General features: G+C 35.5%; 1 protein-coding gene across 1 annotated transcript in view; it reads left to right on the top strand.

Annotated features, from left to right (window-relative positions):
- Positions 1-22734, top strand: part of LOC141623829 (MADS-box protein CMB1-like) — a 106247-nt gene extending 83513 nt beyond the window's left edge. Inside the window, exon 8 of the mRNA XM_074439981.1 lies at positions 22150-22734. Within this exon, the coding sequence (XP_074296082.1) occupies positions 22150-22234 (85 nt within the window). The 3' untranslated portion in view covers positions 22235-22734. The remainder of the gene's footprint in view (positions 1-22149) is intronic.
- Positions 22735-23238: the final 504 nt, after the last annotated feature.

Here is a 23238-nt window from a genome sequence, read left to right as displayed (position 1 = left end):
GACTAAGTGACTCCTTCACGAATCCCTTAGTCACTAGCTTCTCAATCTGTTTTTGCAACTCTTTGGTGGCTATTGGATCACTTCTATAAGCCGCTTTGTTTGGTTAAGAGGCTCCCGGAATAAGATCAATTTGGTGCTCAATGCCTCTAAGAGGAGGCAATCCACTTTGAAGCTCATTAGGGAAGACATCCTCATAAGAATCAAGTAACTCTTGAACCACCCTCGACACTCCCTCCTTGGCCGTGACCCGCTGCCCATGACCCTCTCCGTCACCTCCGGCCCCCTTAACCAACCTATTAACCACTAGGACATACACGTCTCCCTTCCCTTCTAACTCTTGTAACATTTCAGCCCCTTTGATTAATAAGACTTCCTTAGAAGGTTCAACCATTGAAGGTGGTGTTGTAGGTTTGATGGTGGGTGGTAATGGTGACAATATGACTCTTTTTGAAGCAAACTTGAAGGAATAGGTGTTCTCTTTTCCATGGTGAACCGAATCCCGATCAAATTCCCAAGGTCTCCCAAGTAACAAATGACAAGCATCCATGGGTAAGACATTACAAAGGACCTCATCAACATAATTCTTTCCAATAGAGAAAGAGACCAAGCATTGTCTATCAACTCTAACCTCGGCTCCTTTGTTGAGCCACCTTAGTTTGAATGGACAAGGATGATTTATTGTGGGTAATGAGAGTTTTTCAATCAAAACACCTGATGCTACATTTTTACAACTCCCCCCCCCCCCCACATCAATTATCAAATTACACACTCTTCCCTTGATGGTACATCTAGTCCTAAAGATTTGTTGTGTTTGGTCTAGTTCTAATGGTTGTGGTTGTGTGTGCATCACCCTCCAAGTGACCAAACTAAGTCCCGAATCCGGCATGACTACCTCGGCTGCCTGCTTTTGTTCCTCATCACTCTCATCATTTTCACAAACAAGAATCTCGTCCTCTCCCCAATAGACTACCTTAAGGGTGCTAAGAGCCCTCTTGGTTGGACAATCTTTCATGAAATGACCATACCCTTGACATTGGAAGCATTTTTTAAGGCCTACGGTTTTTCTTTGAGAGTTTTCGGGTGCTTTTCCTTTGTCAAAATAGCCTGTTTTTGGTTGTGAGTTTGAGGTGTCTTTAGGTTTTGATTCGGTTGGTGTGTGAGGCTGAGTAGTGGCCTGTTTTGGTCGGGTATTTTTGTGGGTTAGCTGTTAGAAATCATATTTTAAATATCACATATTTTAGTTTAAAGTTTTAGTCATAGAAACTTAAGGATCTTATGCATGCAAAACAAATAAATAAGTGTAGAGAAAAACCGGTTCCTTACATTGAATATTTCTGTTCATGGGCACAAGTAAGGTCTCCTACCTTCACTTGTTCTTGAGCTATGATGAGTAATAGGATGATCCTCCAAAGACTTCAAGTATAGAAGCCACTCCTGTTGATTGCACCCAAGATTATCCCTTATCTCTACTAAATAATATGTGCTAGATATTTGTTTAGTAGTTTACCTTAAAATTGATTACTAATACTCATATATTACATTAATAATATTAGTAATGTGATTGAACAATTTGGATCATCATTTCTCAAGTTTTTAGAGAAAGATGAACAATAATGTGAGAGAGAGGAAAGTTACGCATGTGTATAAACGAACATGCATGAGTTGAATAGGTAGAGAACAAAATCTCTAGTATATTAAAGGGGGTCACGGTTTTGGGAGGTTTGGAAGACCAATATATGGTCCTTCCCTTTTCCCTTTTGTTCTTATCAAAACTTTAGGCATGTAAGGCTAGGTAAGTAGTGTTATGATGATATTTGTTTTAGCTTATTAAAATAAAACACCACCATCCACTAACCCTCTTCATTTCGGTCCATTTACTTAAAATGGACTACCATTTTATTTTTGTCAATTTGTCACTTGTCACACAATATGTCATATGTAGTATGATACATGTTATTAATTAATTTAATGCATATTTATCACATAAATATCATTTTATGAATTAATTATATTACATACAACAAATTGACTAGTAATACTTGATCACATAAATAAAAGGATTATTTAATAAGAATACTCCAACCTATTGACTGTCTTCTCAAAATACTCCGAACTTCAAATTAACTCACAATAAACTATACAATTAGGCCCCTCTTCTCATATTACACTCGAGTTACCGGCTACCTGTTTAGCAAGTCACTACCTTTCATTCTCCATACAAATTCACCATTGACCCACCCTACCCTTATCATCTCCAACACCACAACCGTAGTCACCATCCACCCTGAACCACCTTGTTCATCAGGCTTTGACAATCCAGGTACTCTAAGTCCCTATTAACAACACTCAAACCTTGAACTGGAAATTAAAATCAAAAGACGTCGTAGAGGAAACCAAATAATTAATGTTGATGCAATTTCTTAAACTCCTTAGTTGGCTAACATTAAAAGTTTATAAATCCAAAGAAAATGTTCAAACTAGTTGATTAAACTTCATTATTATGCTAGATTTTGGTGGTACTAAATCTGTGTTTTCTATAAAATCCTCCAACAACCTTTTGACCCCCAAATTAACATTCATCCCCAAATTAATTTGGGGATCTAGGGTTGTGTTAAATTATCTCGATTGTTGGTGAAAGAGTATGGCGACGACGAGGAAGAGGCAATGCATGTCTGTCAAGAGGCACGAGGTTGGAGTTACACAATACGAAGGCAAGGCGTGGCTGCCGTTGACTCTGGTTTATAGACGAAATTGGGAGATAAGGAGGTGAGGTTTGAGAATAGTGGTCGACGACAGAAAATTGCAGCAGTTGCGAGGGGCTGCAGTGGTGAATGGTGGCTGAGTATGGTGTGGGGTTATGGCTGGGGAATGGAAAAGAATGGAGTGACAGTGGTTGGAACTTACAGGTTAAAATGACTGAAGTATAATACGAGAAGACGGGGCTAATTGTATTGTGTATTGTGAGTTAAATTGAAGTTCGGAGTATTTTGAGAAGACGGTCAATAGTTTAGAGTATTCTTATTACATAACCCTAAATAAAATGGGTCATTTAATTATAATTCACAACATCTTGTATTATAATTAACCATTAATTCTCATCTCTATCGTTTCACAAACAATAAACAATTTTAGTAATAAAATATTTCAATTACTAAAATAAATCTTATTTAATCCCATTATAATAAGATATCAATATTCTCTCTCACAAATTGAATTGTTCAATTTTAAGGAATTTATTAACTTGTATCGTCATACAATTAATCAACTTTACAGATTAGAGCATCATCCTTTAGGTGTGACCTTAAGGGATCAACTGACCACCACCGTCCCACGACAGTAACGTCAAACCCTAGCAAGCCAATCATTACCGATTTATGTTGATCAGTTGACTATAAAATGAATCATCCCTTACGTATTCTTAAAAATGAGATTTAAACATGTGATCATCATGATCGACAATTGTGATCGCATTATTGTCGGGGACACTCCAACAATCTCCCACTTGTCCTCGACAAGTGTGAGTCACCAATTCTCTTGTCCTATTACTATCTCCCACTCAATGCAAGGTGTCTTTCAGGTCGTACTTGCAAGTGATCATATCGAGAGTGGTTTCCTCGATCTGGAGAATAACTGATTTGACCGGAATTATCTACCAAAGATACCTTCCGAGCGTGGCCACGCATTTCCAGTTCATTACTCCTCGAGTGGCCCTGAGATATAGTTATAACCCTGACAAGGGGTGGACAATTCCTATCGCACTTATTCCCTTCGATTAGCCACAGCCATCATAACCCAAAATATGCCAATTTGACCCCATTTACGAAGGTCGTAGTAACATAAATCAAAGTTAATCTGAAACTGTGCCACCATAGGCGAACAGTCTTTAGTCAAAAGAATCGACTCATTAGAATACTATAGTAGCTCTCGCCACGACCAGGCTATAAACATTTGCCAGAACTCTATAAGCGGTCACTGCCCGACAAAGTGTTCCTAACAGTTTGCCTATGTGATCGACTAGTCATCTCACATCACTGTATGGCACTGAACTTTCCATCAATCGCATCACATTCTAGTCACTTCAAGACGTCACCTCATACAAGTGACTATGGGCGAATACTATGTTAATCCGGGTTCACTTTAACGGGGTTCAATATCGTCATACAACCCGTTTGGATGTAACAAAGTATAATAAAAGAGTTTTAAAGTAAAACTCGAACGACAAATGCGATTATCACATATGAATAGTCAATGTCTGATTATTATTTCATATTCTATAATCTAATTTGATCTTGTGTGTAGTTTTTCATCTCAATCCAATTGAAATGACATGACTCATCATGTTAAGCCTATGAGTAGGCATTGTAAGTAGGTTTTAGCAACTCCCTGCTCAACCTTGCTACATACTTGTTTTCCTTTCGTAATGTATGCATTTGCATTACAAAACTTTCTGAGTACGTGTCTAGATCCAATCTAGACATAGGCTTTCTTGCCTTAAAATAGCTCCCACTGTTTTCACAGTGTGCAGGACTCATCCGTTTTGCACATCCCATGATTGCAAGTGTACTCAATTTCCGTTGTAAATATTTCTCATTGTTTTTTATTGCTTAGAACGATTTTAGAAAATCTATTTCTTAAATAACATAGCCACAATGGTATCTTAACCATCCTAATGTGTTTTGATTATGGTTTTGTCGGAAACATGCGCAATCTCAATTGTCATTTGTGTAGCACCCTTACACAAAATTGCATCAAAAACACTTTGTTTTACATCCTTAATGCTTCTGCAAGCACTTAAGGGTAATCTTCATGGCTTACTTGGTAACTATTACTTAAATTCGATTTGAAACAATTCATCATACTCAAAGTATATGAAGTGTTATACATCATTTCCTATTTAATTGATTCGACAGTGGAAGCAAATGGAATCAATCAAATATGTTCAATTCGATTGAACTAGTCATGAATCTTATCAACATAAGACTCCTTATTTGACATTAATATCATGTAGATTTATCTCCATAAATCCGGATATTAAAGATGTACTATATTTCTCCAAAGTCTTAAATCATTCGCAATGATCAATATGTCATCCACATATAACTCCCACTAAACTTCATGTATAAACACAACTTCTCGACTTATCGGGAAAATTTTTATACCATGATCAAATCATTGATTCCAACTCATTGATGTCCTACTCAAGACCATCTCTTAAGTTGCACATTATCTTAGGATTGCAAAAACTCATAACATGTATCGAATACATTTCTTCTTTGAAGAAGTGGTTTTTTGGATTCACTTTCTATATATCTCATCATAATGAAATACAACCCTTAGACTTAAGCTTCTCAACTAGTGCAAAACCCTTTGCTACCAATCGAGCTTTGAAATCTCTCTTCAACTAGTGCAAAACCCTTTGCTACCAATCAAGCTTTGAAATCTCATAAAAACCCTTTGTCACTAATCAAGCCTTTTATTTCGGATTTTCATGGCTCTAAGCCTTGTATTGAGTTGTGACTTAAACACTCTCATGTAAGTCATATGTTCATTACTTTCCAGAAGTAATCAACTTGAATCAAACAATTTCTTTGTAAGTTGCAAGCTCTTTACTTTCTAAAAGTAACACTAATTCATCATCTTCAACAAGTGATGACTTTAACCTCCTAGGTTTTGAAGAAACAACATCTTACACAAAACCTCTCATGTAGCCAAGAAAGACCAGTTTCTCGCGACATAACATTCTTTATGGCTCTTGAATTTGCGACATAACATTATTTGTGGCTCTTGATTAATTTCTCCCACTCTGTCTTCTAGAAATAAACTTGTATTCTAGAAAGACAGCTTCACGAGCCACAAACCCGTTGTACTCGTGATTATAGTAAGGAAAAATGAGCATTTGTTTCTTTTGAAAACTTACAAACATGGTACCCTACCATTTCATATCTCATATGATTCGTTTTAGATTTAGTAGAAAAATAGTTTAGACAAAATGATAAAATCCCCAAAAGGATCAAGTAACTCAAAATAACTTGATTGAAGTCCAAACCATATCGAATAGCGTTTGATTTCTTTATCCAACCACACATTATCCCATAATGCGTGCTAAGAGAGATTAATTTGTGATACCATATCACATTTCCTTTGGCTTAAATCAAAGTCTTCACTTTGATAATCCCGTCACGACTAAATCGTGATTCTTTGAACTCTTTGAACTTTTTCAAAGATTTCTCCATTTACCTTATTAAGTGAACACATTAGTGTCAACTTAAATCGTTGGTAAAAGAAAATGATCAACCTATTTTGGATCAATGATTTACAACCTCGATCTCCTTTTCAACTAAAAGGCACGAGACATGTTGCTTTGAATACAAGATACGCATATACCATAAGATCTAATGGTTTCAAGAGTACTCGATGACTCTTTGCGTTCATCATTCCAGAATCTAAGGTTTAATCTTGGGTTACCAATTTGAGTCTTGCATCATCTTCATGATATATCATTCTAGTTTGGTTTAGAATATAATCACCTTGATAATGGGCTAGCCATACATCAAATCATGGTGTATAGGGTCACAAAAGTGAAACCTCTTTTATATCTTAGCAAGTTTATATTCTTATTTAGAGTTTATGCACTTAATAGTCATAATTAAGTGCAACTCTAAACCCAAAAATAGATTGAGTACACAATGACTCTATCTCTCAACATCATTGTTGCTAGTCGTCATATTCTAATCATCCTATGTATCAAATACAATGATGAAAACCACCGCCGGTTTCTAATATTGACGAAGTAGTACTAGCAAAATTTATGTCAATCAAATAAACATTTAAAGAAGAAGGTTCCATTAGATGTCCCACAACTAACTTGTTGATTCTTCAATAATTTGGGGTAGTTTCCTTTCTAGCGTCCAACAATTAAGACAATGGAAACTTTATCGGTCGGGATTGATAGGTTTAGTATCGTTATTCTCAATAACTTTACTTTTAACATTACCTTGTATCAATTCCATTCTAATTTTACTTCTTTGAACTTCGTCCTTTTCTTAACGGTTTAGGAGAATGCTCCCACTCATTTCAATGAGTCTTTGCTTAGAGAAGCAAAATTGAATTTCATGAAGACTACTCTTCAATTCATTTGTTTAGTCTTAAAACTTTCATTGAAGTGGTTGCGGTATTTTGCTCAATTTTGATTTCAAAGAAATCTAGTAACCAAAATGATGTAACGTTTCAAAGTACTTAACTCAATTAAGCATATGAGAAATAATTCATTGTAAGTAGATATGTTAGTCAAGAATCAAAAACCCTTTTGATCACGAATAACTTTTATCTATACTCTTCACAAGAGATCCTTTCAATGGATAATACGAGGTTTTTAGAAGAAAATTCAAATTTTGTCTTCCGTTACGATGTTTTAATGGAGATTTGAACTAAAATTGAAATGATATCGTATATAATTTGAGGTAAAGAAATAGAACAATATGATAACGGAATAATGAAAACAAAGCATTTATCGTTATAATAATACTTGTAAATATAATAACAAGTAAAGCATTTACATAGTGACCTCTACCCAACTATGATAAATGATTCCATGATCCAAATTCATATTAACTTGGGCACGGTAGGGCCGATTCATCCCTTATCAATATAACTCGGTGGATTAACTCTTTAATCGATTCTACTTTTAGAACTCTTGGTCGATAAAATTACATTAATATTTATCTTTAGCCCGGAACACATCCGACTACGGTCACGAATACTTCCGTTGAGCTCAATCCAAATTTCGAATAAATGTGTCTATGATCCAAATCCACATCAACTTGGGCACGGTAGGGCCGATTCATCCCTTATCAACATGAATTCGGTGGATAGACATTTATCACCCACTTCCCCTACATAACAAGGTTTGTACCCCGGTAGGGCCGAGCGCACTCCCTCATGAAATAGGTTTTCATGGTTTCTTCTTTTTGGTAAGGCTAAGTCTCAATTGTTTATTTTAGCGAGAGGTCATGTCAATTTATTATCTATCACGTTTTAAGTGAACTAAAGCGGTGAACTACGATCATTGTAATTGACACGGTCGATAAACTCGATTTAAAATGCATGTTTAGTTATGGCGATTTAGCGATGCATGCAACATATAAATAAAATGCAAAGCATAAAAATAAAATCCTAGTATGGCCTTCCTAAAATAGTAAATCTAATAAACTATTACAAATTCGGAAACCAACTCCTTTGGTCCCTTGAAATTCGGTCTTGGCACGTAATTCAAGGCAACACTTTCTTTGATGGACCGCCTTCTCGAATGGCACAGTCTTCAAGGAACTCCAGAATAATTAAATTACAAAATGAATTACATAATTTTCTATTATACATTTGTAATAAAAATAAAAATAAATCTATTAAATTACAAAACGGTGATACGAGATCACAATAATTACAACCGAATCGATATTCCCATACATTTCGGGTAATACCAATTAAAACTAAGGCCATACTAAGTAAAAATTTACAAAATTCAAAATTACATAAAATTAAAATATGACAATCATAAATAAAATGCAGCATTATAATATGTATGAACATGCTAGATTTTATGCTAAATCGCCTTTAAAGAGCCAATATCGTATATTAATCGGTTTTTACGGATTTGCGTGATTTAACCTTTTAAAATCACAATAATTACATAAATTCATATTTATGTACAAGTTAATTACCCTAACCATCTTAGGACTCAAAATTAGTCTCCACTAACATTTGACAATAATTACACTTGATTTCTTAATATTGTTCATAAATGGACTCAAAAACATAAAAATATGCTATAAACTTCAAATTAAATCATAAAAATTTCAAATAATTTCAAATTTGAAATTTAAACTCATGAACATTCTGGAAAAATACCATGACACTCATAATATTCAAAACTTAGGTTAAAAATTTCGAAAATTTATCGAGAAAAACAATGTTGCGGTTTATTGGTTTTAACAATTATGACTATAAAAATATGCGAAAAAATATTTTTATCAACTTTTCGCTTTTAGATCTGAAATATATGATAAAATGCAATATGTGACGTTTTTCCTTTAGTCATGAAGTATGTTTTAGCATTATTACTAATTATAGTCACTATTTATGTGATTTTTCATCAAAAATTATAAATCATGCATAAAGACTTCATTATAGCCAAATATTTTACACACATCTTGTAAAATTGCATGTGACAACATACTAAATTTCCATGACCAGATTCGAAATATAACTCATATTAACCTATTTACCCATTTAAATATGATTTTAACTTGAAAAAACCATATTTCGAGCAAAACAACTCAATATATCATGAAACTTTACAGGCCATCAGTAGATAATATATGTGAAAACATATCCAAAAACAACTGAAAAATTCGAAGTTTAGCTATTTTTCCCTTTTGTTATAAGATAAACTTAAAATAACTTTGCATGTTAAAAGTTTCTGGTCCTAAGTGGATGTCAATTTATCACTTGTCACATAATATGTCATATGTAGTATGATACATGTTATTAATTAAGTTTATTTTAAATCCAAATTAATTAGTTTTGTATGTTAGTCTTATAACTCGGAAAAACTATAAACCGATTTGCATGCAAACAATCTATGGCTCTGATACCACTTGTTAGAAATCATATTTTAAATATCACATATTTTAGTTTAAAGTTTTAGTCATAAAAACTTAAGGATCTTATGCATGCAAAACATATAAATAAGTGTAGAGGAAAACCGGGTCCTTACATTGAATATTTCGGTTCATGGGCACAAGTAAGGTCCCCTACCTTAACTTGTTCTTGAGCTATGATGAGTAATAGGATGATCCTCCAAAGACTTCAAGTATAGAAGCCACTCCTCTTGATTGCACCCAAGATTACCCCTTATCTCTACTAAATAATATGTGCTAGATATTTGTTTAGTAGTTTACCTTAAAATTGATTAATAATACTCATATATTACATTAATAATATTAGTAATGTGATTGAACAATTTGGATCATCATTTCTCAAGTTTTTAGAGAAAGATGAACAATAATGTGAGAGAGAGGAAAGTTATGCATGTGTATAAATGAACATGCATGAGTTGAATAGGTAGAGAACAAAATCTCTAGTATATTAAAGGGGGTCACGGTTTTGGGAGGTTTGGAAGACCAATATATGCTCCTTCCCTTTTCCCTTTTGTTCTTATCAAAACCTTAGGCATGTAAGGCTAGGTAAGTAGTGTTATGATGATGTTTGTTTTAGCTTATTAAAATAAACACCAGCATCCACTAACCCTCTTCACTTCGGTCCATTTACTTAAAATGGACTACCATTTTATTTTTGTCAATTTGTCACTTGTCACACAATATGTCATATGTAGTATGATACATGTTATTAATTAATTTAATGCATATTTATCACATAAATATCATTTTATGAATTAATTATATTACATACAACAAATTGACTAGTAATACTTGATCACATAAATAAAATGGGTGATTTAATTATAATTCACAACATCTTGTAATTATAATTAACCATCCATTCTCATCTCTATCGTTTCACAAACAATAAACAATTTTAGTAATAAAATATTTCAATTACTAAAATAATCTTATTTAATCCCATTATAATAAGATATTAATATTTTTTCTCACAAATTGAATTGTTCAATTTTAAGGAATTTATTAACTTGTATCGTCATACAATTAATCAACTTTACAAATTAGGGCATCATCCTTTAGGTGTGACCTTAAGGGATCAACTGACCACCACCGTCCCACGACAATAACGTCAAACTCTAGCAATCCAATAGTTACCGATTTATGTTGATCGGTTGACTATAAAATGAATCATCCCTTACGTATTCTTAAAAATGAGATTTAAACATGTGATCTTCATGATCGACAATTGTGATCGCATTATTGTCGGGGACACTCCAACAAGCTCTTCCCTTTCCCGCTTTCTCAACTCTTAAAGCCAAGTTAACGGCCTCATCAAAGGACCACACATGTTGTAATCGGACTCTTTGAGCAATTTTGTCATCTAGACCCTCAACAAATCTAGCAATTTTTTGTTCCGGTTTTTCATTCATTTCACATGTAAAATGAGTTGCTCAAAATCTCTAATGTAGGACTCAAGAGGTTGTTGGTCTTATTTAAGTTGGGTGAGTTTAATGATCAAGTCTTGAGTGTATTCTTTTGGCACAAATTTCTCATTAAGCTTCTTTCTCAACTTTAACCAAGACTTAATGGGTTCCTTACCATCTCTTTTTCTCTGGTTTTTTAAGTTCTCGTACCAAAGTGAAGCATATCCTTTAAGTTTTAAGATGGCAACTTTAAAAGACTTAGCATCCAAATATGACTTAAACTCAAAGACTCTTTCAATAGTTCTAAGCCAATCTATTAAATCTTCGGGATTTAAACTAACATGAAAGTCTGGAATTTCTACCTTTAAGTCTTTAGGATACTCCTCATGATAAGCCTCAACCAAGGAATCCTTCGCATCTGAGTGCAAGCCGTCCTCCATGTGGTCAGGCTCTCGGCCCCTTCCTCCAAACCCTCGGCCACGCCCTCTTCCACGGTGGGGTGGTGGTCGTCCTCCATGTCTTGGTGGTGTTAGAACATTGGACATCAAGGTTGTTATGGATTCCAAGATCAAATCCACATTTGTTGTTAATCGGTCTACTTTGGTTTCAAGACCGAGTATTCTCTCCTCACTTGTTTCACTCATTGGGCTATTTTTTTTTTATTTTTTGTGTTTTTGAATGTAGTTAGGAAAATGAACTCACAAAAGTAAACTAAAGCTCTGATAACCAAGTTGGAGTGAAACCTCTAACTCGATAATTTAGGTGGAAAACTAAAGTAATGAGCCTAAGTTTGCATGAAACAAACTGATTGTATTAGGCATGTCCTTGAGGGACGGTTTGGTTGATATGTCTAAACTTGAATACAAAGCAATAGGAATAGACTCGATAATTCAAAGCACACAACCAAATGAACTATCAACCCCAAGCACAAAGCAATGGAGCTCTGCAAGCACAAAGCAAAGATGAGATTTAATGAAGAAAACTCTTGTTTCTTACTTGGTTTTTAACTTAAGCAAATCTGAGTTTTACCCTTGGGAACTTGGCTTTATATATAGCTCAAGTCCTTCTAATCCTAACCATCTAATTTACATCTAAGGATTAGCAAAAGATAAGCAATAAACAAAGAAAAATAAAGAGGACAGTCAGCCTAGGCAGCCGTGTGTCATCTAACAACAAGAACAATCCAAATGTTCTTCTCTAGGTCTTACATAAGTCTTACAACAATAAGGACATTAGAGCTACCTAGAAAACACAAAATTGGAGCCTTCCTTGGTCAATATTCCAAGTGAAATAATCCCTTGAGAACAGCCCCCAAAGCCCTTACACAAGCCTTACACAAATGTAAGAGTGAAAGCGACATTTGGACCTTCCGTGAAAGCGACATTTGATCTTCATTTGAAAAATATAAAACAACCTCCTAGGATTGATTTGGACAGACAAGGCATCTTATTTTGTCCTAGAATTGTCTTGATTTATTTACTAGAAGAGATGGGACCGTTTGGAAGCAAACTAAGGTCGATTGTTGAAAACCGATAAACTTGTTACTCGGTTTTGTCTTGTGATTTTATCTTAGCTCGGATCCTTATTTAAATAAAAGTCCCAGGCAAAAAGTCTCAAAATTCATTATAGAATTGAGACGTGACAAAAATTACCATGTCCTCTTAGACGGATTTTGAGTTAGACCTCAAATTGGACGAAGGCCCCAATCCGTGGCGTAGCTCGGCTTCCTTTCCCGTTTCATATACCCAAACTCTCCTACTATGGTCGTCAACAATGGTCAAGAAATAATGTGAACGGGATAAACTAGCAGTGCTATATTTTCCCCAAATATCACAATGAATTAAACCAAACAAAACACCACATCGTTTATTATTAAGCTGAAAAGGCGAACGAGTTTGCTTGGCCCTACAACCCGGGTCCCAAATCTGATTATTATTCCTAGATAAATGAGAAATGAGATAGGACTCTACTTGATGGGTGTCCAAGCCTTTGATGCCATAATTGAGTGTCCTTTGAGAAAGACGCCTTTGCTACTAATTCTTCTTTGCTTGGCTTAAAATAAAAAAAACTCATCACGCTACTCACCCCTTCCAATCTCCATCCTCGTAGACCGGTCCTACATAATACAATAATCAGGATAAAAGGTTATTACGAAATTGTTTTCCCGTATCAACTGCTCAACAGAAATTAAGTCACATGTTAACGAGGGAACATAAAGGACATCTTTAAGCACAAAATTCGTACCTCATACAACTTCCCCGTGCTCCTATGCTTCAACATTTCGATCATCAGGCAATCCAACAAGCGATTTTCCCTCTGTTCGAATATTGCGAAGGTACTCACGCCTTCCGTCATGTGATGCGAGGCTCCACTATCAGTCATCCATTTGTTAATTTTAGTAACATTCATACATGAAATTTTCTCACTACCTTCCGGGCTTGCCATTAGGAGGCCTAAGATACGCTCTACTTCATCTTCAGTAAATGGAATGTTATGTTAAGGTTCTGTTTCTGCCCTCACCTTCCTTCGAATTTGACATGCTACCCACAACATTAGCCTGGAACGTGTCTGATTGCCCACGTCCTCCTTGGCGTCCTCCTCCACGGCCATAGCTTCGCCCTCTACCTCGGGCTTTGATGACCTCATACCCATGTTTATCATAGTAGTTTTCATCGGTACGGTAATATTTTTCGCAATAATTGCACTGTGGTGGCTCCTCTTAATCTGTCCCCAGTTTCGAGTAGGCACCTCTGCCTCTCCCTGTTCTATACGCCTTCACCGCCATCGCAGCCTCATTCTTTTCTTCCTTTATCTTTGTCATTGTCATGTGTCTCTCTTCTCTCAGAATTAGTGAATAAGCCTTGCTAAGCGATGTAATTGGATCTTCCATGAAGAGATTTATATGAATATTACCGTATAAAGTTGTGCCGAGTCCCATAAAAAAATTGATGGACTTTCTCCTCCTCTCGTTCCTTGGCCAACATCGCTGCAGCGCCGCAGGTACACTTGGGAACTCAATTATAATTTGCGAGTTCATCCCATATCGTCTTCAAACGAGTGTAGTATTCAACCACGGTTTATCTACCTTGCTTGCGCTGGTTGAGTTATTCCTTTAATTGGTGGACTTTCGGTGCATTTCCTTCCGAGAATCGATCCCTCAATTCTTCCCAAATTTCCGCAACCGTTAAATAAAACGAGATGCTTGCATATAATTTTGGATCAATTATATGTCTTAGCCATGCTTTTAACATAGCATTACATTGACGCCATGCCACTGATTCAAGACTGTCGCTTCCCTTGACATCTTCTGGTTTTCCGACCTTTCCTTCACCGAATCCCAACTTGTTTTTCGCATCGAGGCCGTTCTTAACAACATATGCCCACAATTCATAATTATAACCGTTGAAAACTGTTGCTGTGAGCGTTAAGTTAGGGTTGTTTGAAGAATGAAGATAAAGCGGTGAAGTCATGGGTATTGTTTCTTTTTCATTGATTTTGTTTTTTTGTCTTTTTATTGCCTTCTCTTGGCATTTTGAATAAAAAAATGGATTGATATTGATGCTCACGATACCATATAAAAGATAAACAATGGAAGCAGTATGAAGAAGGTTAATTGCTTGCTTATTCAATCGTTCAAAGAGGCTTACATATATACAATGTTTTGCTAAACCCTATCTTGTATCTTAGGAAAACTATCCTAAGAATATGGCTATAATATCTCAACTAATAATTACATACTTATATTATAATTCTAGTTTAAAACCCGTGCAAGGTTGCACGGGTATATGTGAAATAATTATAAACTTTTGTAATTACAATACTTTTTTAGTTTTGATTTACAACAATTCTTAAAAGCAACTTACTTTCCAAATCTATTACAAAAAAAAATTATTCCTCATTAACAAAATTTTAATAACTTATTCAAATAACATGGGTCAGTGTCCTTTTGATCCTAAATTTGTCTTGCTATACTCTACTATTTCATTTTGGTTAAAAGTACACAACTTAAACTTTGTTACGTACTTCGTATTGTTTTTCCAAAGTCCCTTAATGCAAAAGGAACTTGAGTAGTCCTTCATTCAAAAAATAAGTTTCACAATAGTACTTCAATGGATGGTAAAAACAAAATTATACACCCTTCGTCTCAATTATTTGTCTTCCATTTTTATCTGGACTTTTGGTCTATGATTCATGAAAAATTCTTAGGTCCTTTAGGAGGACCATTACTGTGTCATCCCTAACCAATAAGAAACCTTCATGCCCATTTAAAAACTATAAATATAAAGGTAAATATAAGGAAAATGTTAGCATGAAGACTACTTATTAAAAGACAACACATGATTAAAAATCAAATAAATTGTTCAATACAACTAAAACCGATGTATTCCAAGCATAACATAGTAAGTACTCCCTCCATTCAACTCCACTTTGCAGGTATTCCTTTTTCGTCCATTCAACTCCACTTTACATGTTTCCTTATTTGGCTAAAAAAATTATCATTCTATCCTTATTGAAAATCTATATTTACAAAAAATGTCATTCATACCCCACAGTAATCCAACATAAAACCCCACCTTTATATTTTTTTTATTATTTTTAACCTCTCCATTCTCTTTCCCTATATACTTTTAATAGTTTTTTAATCCGCTCCTTAATACCCGTGCAAAAATCAAACTTGCAAAGTGGAGTTAAATGGAGGTAGTAATGTAACAAATAAAAATCTAAATGGTGAAGCGACTTCCACAAAAATGGTCTAAAGGGTCTATTGGTTCAACACTTTCATCAAGAAGATGTCAGATAATTAGTTACTTTGCTCCTATATTTTCGAGTGAGCTTACGGAATATCTCATCTCCAATCAATTCATGTGCTAAAATGACACTGTAAAATGGCAAGTTTAATGCACATGATACATAATAAAACCAAGTTACAAAGGAATTTGTATGATACCTTGTTTTCCTTTTACTTTAAAATAAAATGTCAAGTAGTCCTCGTCTACCACGGTTGCAAAAAAAAGAAAGAAAAAAAAAAAACAAAGTCAAAATCTAGCATAAAACGCCTCCAAATAGCGGAAAAGTAACGGATTAGATTAGAGTTGTATAATTTAACATTATAACTCTTTAAAATACACAGTCTTACTAATACACATACACATTCTCAAAACAATTGACTCAAGAAAAATTAGCGTATATAGTCGAATAATGGTTAACGTAAACTCAACACGCGCATTAGCAACAACTCAAAATATTAATACCCAAGTAACCGAGCAAAAATGGTCCAATATCAGTTCTTATACAAGTATTATTTCTTTAACCATCATATATATAGTCCCTAAGAAAATACAACTACCCAACATTATGTGTCCAAATTTATTGGTCTAATATCTTAACATTCATAAGATCACTAAATCCAAACAAAGACCTATAAAAAGACAGGTTGCATAAGACCGCTTAATACTGTGAGACAATTTCATTGCGTAAAAAAGTAAATCATTTATAGTAGTACTAAATAAACAAATTTTTGACAAAAGTGGATATCACGGGGTAAGACCGTCTTACACTATAATTTGTTAAAAAGAGAAATTGTGCAATTCATATACAACAACAACAACAACATCAGAGCCTTAATCCCAAAATGATTTGGGGTCGGCTGACATGAATCATCCTTTCGAACCGTCAATGGGTGAACGCACGCCTCAAAATGCGAATAAAAAGGAAAGATAAAAGACACAAGGGAGAACGAAAATGTAATGGAAAGTTAAGGTGAACTTAGGGGTTTTAAAATCGAATTCCGTCTTTCTTTTATAAAAACTTAAAATTTAAATCGAGAGAAAAGGTTAAAACGATTTTTAAAAACCGAAATAGAGTTAAGGATCCGGAATGAATCGGGTAAAATCTATAAGAAAGTGGTTGTTGAAAAAGTGTGTAATAAAGGAGAGAAAAATAAATAAATTAATTTCTTTAAATTAAATAAATAAATAAAAACACTAAATCTGTCAAAAAACATCAAATACTAAAAATCCACATGTATCCTTTCCCTCCATTGTGCCCTCTCCGTCACCATACTCTCCTCAAGCCCCAGAACTCTCATATCGTGCTCTATCACTCTCAACCATGTCTGTCTCGGTCTTCCTCCGCCTCTAGGGACCTTTTACATTCTCCAAGTCTCCGGCCTCCTAATCGGGTGCGTCCATAGGTCTCCTTCTCACATGGCCAAACCATCTTAGTCGGTTTTCCATCATCTTGTCCTCTATTGGCGCCACTTTTACCTTTTCTCTAATCACCTCATTCCTTAACCGATCTTTCCTTGTATGTCCGCACATCCACCTCAACATGCGCATCTCCGCCACACTCATCTTTTGAATGTGACAATGTTTCACGGCCCAACACTCGGAGCCGTAAAGTAGGGCAGGCCTAATTGCCGTGCGATAAAATTTTCCCTTTAATCTTTGGGGCATATCTTTATCGCATAGAAACCCTGAAGCACTCTTCCATTTCAACCATCCCGCTTTAATTCTGTGAGCCACATCTCCGTCTAACTCCCCATCTTTTTGAATAATAGATCCTAGATATCTGAAGAAATTCGAACCCTCAACAACATTCCCATCGAAAATAATACTCCCCGCCTCTGTCGATCTCAACCCCGCCACCTTAGTGAACTGACACCGCAAATACTCAGTCTTACTCCTGCTCAGCCTGAACCCACGAGTCTCTAAAGTCTGCCTAGTGTTAACACTCCCTCCGTCCGGGTTATTTGTTTACCTATTTTATTTTAGGGTGTGTCAGTCAATTGTTTACCTTTTTATTTTAATATTGCCTTTGATGGACAATTTGATCATCCATACTCAATTTGAATCACTTGTCATCTAATAATTGACCCTTCCCTTTTCCTTGGTCGTCATTGTGTCAAAACTGAAGATAAACAAAAGAGCTGGACAAAGAGATTATAAGCCAAACTAATTCATATATAGGTGATATTGATAAATATCCATTGATTAAACTACCAAATCCCGTATACACACATGCCTGAGAATCGTTTTTCCTGCTTGGTTAGCACATAGCTAGACATACTGTCTTCTTCTTTTTACATTTACATATTTGAAATAATTACACACTGTGATGTCATTTATAAGCATGCACGTCATTTATATACATGCACGCTACTCAACAACTTATCTTTGTATTTAGTCTTCATAGAAATGTATAGGAAGTAATAAATACAGTACTCCGTATCAAACTAAAACAAATTGAAAGAAGCATACTATTAAAGGGCTTAATTTTGAATCTCAAAATAAATTAGGGATTAAAGAAAAGTATACCTGGCATGGATAATGCAATGAATTTGAAACTCTTTTGCATAATTGGCAGTATTAGATTTGTCCAATAACTGCCATGTTGTATTATGTGGCAAATATTAGGAATTGAAGAATAAATCAACCAATATAAGAAAACAATAACAACCATACGCATAAATGAACGACTGATCATTCAATAAAAAGAATATGGGTAAAAATGAAATGATGGAAACGTAAATTATGCAATTTTACTCTTTTTTTTTTTGGCAACCGTAAAGAAAGGTTTACACAGTGCTTAGCCGACTCTCCGAGTCAGACTTTATTATTACATTATTAGCAAAGGAAATTAAACTAAGAGTGGGTTTATCAAATAGAAAATGCTTCTTGAAGGGGCGATCTGAGTCTGCCAAATGAGTGAAAGTTTCTTCTCTCTTCTTTATCAATTGGGCTTCGGAGGAGTACCTGCAATAAGACACACTTACGCCTCTAGGACGTAGAGATTTACGGGAGAAAGACCTACTTGTAGAACAAGTAGATACATTGTGTCTCGTAGATTCATACCCTTGGCTTTGATTCTTCTTGGAATTATTAATTCTCTTTGTCTCACTCACTTGTCGATTAGAAGGATACCTGCAAAATCTACGTGAGGGGTACCTGCAAAGCCTACGTGTAGGCGAGGCACGCGACATTTTAGCAAAAGAAGGACTCTTGCACTTCTTAGGACCAGCTGAAAAAAGGAAATGCTGATGATGATCAGTTGAATCATTATGGGCTTGGAAGCAAACAGAAGTGTTAGTCGTGTCATTCGCGATAGAAACAGGTAAGCAGAAATTAGGGGCGACAACCGTAGGGTCTCCTTGGAGAATTTGAGTACCAGAAGGAGATAATTTGTCGCAAAAAGAGAAAGAACTCCAGCTAACGCCACCAATTGAGGACTCCCTCGAAATAATACCATGAATCCCATCGATGGCACCCGAACAGGAAACCGTGTCATCATTTACCATCACCGTCTTCATTTTTCGCTTTTTAGAACAACTTCTTCTCTTCTTTCTCTTATAATGGTCTCTTGTAATTCCTCCCTCCTTGGTGACCTTGATGTTAAGGATCTGAATTTTCATAGTAGACAAGTCTCTTTTATTATAAAAGCTCACCTTACTACCTTGGAGCATTTTTTGATAAGCTTGTCCGGAGATCCTTAGCCTTGAATTTCCTCCACCTTTTCTTGAGAACTCGAGGATCGAGTTTTTAGGAATATTCTCATTATCACCCATTTGAGAGTCTTTGTGATTGTGTTGTAAATCAAAATTAGGAGAAGAATTTTCTTCGAGATTTATAGGAGTGCCATCATCCGAAATGCATGTATCCATGACAATGGAGTCAGAAAGTGAAGTAACGCAAGAGCCACAAGAAGATCCCCCGTTATCGTTTACCGAGATGTCCCCAGTATTATCATCAGGGATAGGTCTTTTACTCTCCCTAGTCACCTCACATAACAACTGGTCATCAATACTTCTTTTACCGTTATGATTAATAGCCCGTAGATTCTTAACAACATTCAGTTCTCTAAGGATATCTTTATTCTTAGGTTCAAGCACTGACGCAGTTTCAAGATCAGTTTGCACTTCCATGAGCATATTAGTCTTCATATAAGCTACAGCTCTACGAAATAGAGCCTTAGCATTTTTAGGGTAGGACGACAAGACCAAAGAGCAGAAGTTTATGGCCGCCTCATACTCATGGAGCTTATTAGCGCAAGCCGCTAAATTCAAGTTTAAAGAAATTGTTAATTGCAAGACAGATTCAACGTCGTAGCCCTCCATGAATTCCAAAACTAAACATAAGAGCCGACATGCCATTTCATAGCAGCCGCCAGCAGAGCCAAACAGATTTTGCTTAAAGAAGTCATTACCCCTCTCCTTAAGGAATTTAACCTTAATCAAATGGGTTTCTTCCATTGGTAAGAAAGAACTAAACAGTGACTAATCATCATCCTTAAGCTCACCATTTCCATGTGCAATAACAAAGTGCTTTAGAAAAGTTTTATCAATAGAAATGGTAGCCATAACGTTTCACAAAACAACCCCAACTCGAAAAAACTAAGATAGAGCACAAAATTGATTTCTAATCTAAATACTCTTCTAAGAGTATATTATTATGAGAAAACGAGAACCAGAGAAAAGCTTATAAATTAGGAGTACCGGACAAAAGTTATCGGAAAAACCACCTCACCTGACCCGACCCTCACCACCGTATAAACCCATCCCGAGTCCACCCAAAACCCACTCTTCTAGAAAAACCGACAATCAACACCCAAAACCAGCAGCATCACCCTGACTCCTCAACACCAACCTCAGACAAGAACATCGTCCAAAAAAATAGACCAAAACACCATCAAACCAGACAGCCACAACCGACGACCAAAAATCACTCGGACAAACACATAAAATCAAGACAAAATGGAAAAGAAACATGATTCCCAATCAAACCCTCCAAAGATGGTGAAAAAGATGTACCGCAACATCCTCCAAACAACATACAGGATAAGAACACAACCATAACCAAAAAGACGAGCAAGAGAACCTTAAGCACCGGGAAAAGGAAAGCCAACCTGGAACGGGAAACACCCGTCGGGACGCAAGCAGGACCAATCACAACCCAAGCTGAAAAGAGAAAGGACGAAGAAGAGGCAGAGGATGGTGAACCGTACCAGCCAACGATCACAGACAGGCGTGAAGACCGATTAAACCACGAATGGAACAATGGAAGGCGGACAAAAGTAATGGGTGTATGACATACCGGTTTATCTATTTAAATTAGAGAAGAGTGAACGATCGCCGGAGATAGAGCTTTGAAAACGGCCCCATCTCTAGCGATACGGTGAGACTCGAGAGGGACGGTGGGCGGACGAGCGATGCGGCAGTTGTAATAGCGGGTTTTTAGGGTTGTTGATTTGAGGGTTTTTTCTCTTTCTCTCTTTTCGCGTTTTTTGCTGTGTTTTTTTATGCAATTTTACTTAAAACTCTATTTTCCAATCATTAGCTCGTTTCGTCCTCTATCATGAAATAGATGGATAATTGCTATCTGGTACATACTTCATGATATAAAATATCGAAAATCAAAAGAAAAAGGCAAGAGAATAGATTAGTGGGGAAATAGATAGAGGAGGATATTACTTGGTTGATTTGATGAGTAAATGTAAAGAAGAGGGGGTAGATTAAAATTGCAACCAAATTATCTAGAGAGATGAGAAGATGGTAGTGTATGGCAGCTAACTTAATAACCTATTGATTGATTATTAAAGTCAGCAAAGTTATGAAAAATATAAATAAAATCAAAATCAATTAGATATAGATGGGAGATTACCTAAAACATTATCTTTATTTCATGAGTAGAGAGATCGTGATCTGAGAGAGATGAACCCATATTAGATAATGATGAATTGATAGAAAGAGGCATAGAAAAAATGGAGGCTGGGAAAACTGAATATCAGGAATAGGGTTTAGTCGATTACATAATTAGATAAACATAGAAAGAGTGTAGAGTTGGGCGGGAAAAAAGGCGTGGGGTGATTTTTGTTTTATAATTTAGTATAGATAAATTCACCATATCATAATAATATGCATATGATATGCATATTATTCTTTTCAGTAAGTTTACATGCTTGACACATACGAGACCTTGAATGTCGTCGATCCAGTGAGTGTTGTCTTCAACTTTGATAACTGAAAAATTAAGTTATTACTATTTCATTAACAGGTACAATGAACTGACAGAAGATCACATGAACGCCACAACATCAACTCAAAATACTAATGGATATGCACAAGGATGGATGATTTGATTCAATAATCCAAAATCCTTATTATAGACCCATACTCGATTAAACAGTGATGCAAATAATAATAATAATTTAATAGTATTGGCCGGAGTTTTACTAGTATACGTTAAATGCTCCAGAACATATACAAGCAACAAATAAATCATTGCCTAAGATAGATTGCATACTATTTACTAATACCTTGTAAGAAACCAATAGGGTTGATATCAGTGAGGATCTCTGTCCCATTTTTGTGTCCCACTCCATACACACTTTGACACATTACCATATTTATTGTGTATTTTTTATTTACAACAAGTGATGTGTCAAAATGTGTATGGAGTGAGACACGGAATGAGACATAAAAGTGGAACAGAGGATTCTCACCGGGTTGATATGCTCTTCCCAATTTTTATTTTAGGCTACGGCGTTTACTTGGTTGTGTAAGTGAAACAACTATGCTCGTAGTTATGCAAATATTCACTCTATAGCTCAACATGTTACAATGAAAACTTTTTGCTTAATTGGGGTTCAAACGGAAACTATTTAACAAAATAAGGTGGCTTCCAAACTATTTACCAAAAATGGGTCCAATTCAGCATTTCCGCGTTTTTCTTTCATTGTTTTTTTTTTAAGAAATACACCATATCTCGCTGTCCCGGACAGCGAGAATCTAAAGAGGGCAAAAATGCAGCAGTTGCTTGCATATTAAGCTACTTGACATGCTACTTTCGTTGTCTCCGTACTCCTTGCTCCGACCACCAAATAATGAAATACCACCACCATTCTCTTCTTCTCACTTCCCTTATCAAATCCACATTGTTGTTTGAGTTATTAGCTTCATGGTTTGTACAAAAAACGACTTGCAATATTGCCGTTTACTAATAATTTCGGTTTCGCTCCATGGTTTATTATACTTGGAACATGAATAATATGGAATATATTAATATATTATTGATGATTAGTAGGAAAAACGAGTTCATACGACAAAATAGTTGAGGTATTAGATTTGCAATAACTGCAAATAT

Source organism: Silene latifolia, chromosome X, assembly GCF_048544455.1.
Source record: "Silene latifolia isolate original U9 population chromosome X, ASM4854445v1, whole genome shotgun sequence".
In the NCBI taxonomy this organism is placed as follows: domain Eukaryota; kingdom Viridiplantae; phylum Streptophyta; class Magnoliopsida; order Caryophyllales; family Caryophyllaceae; genus Silene; species Silene latifolia.
The sequence above is the reverse complement of the archived record's forward strand: the minus strand, read 5'-3'. Positions and strand labels throughout refer to the sequence as shown.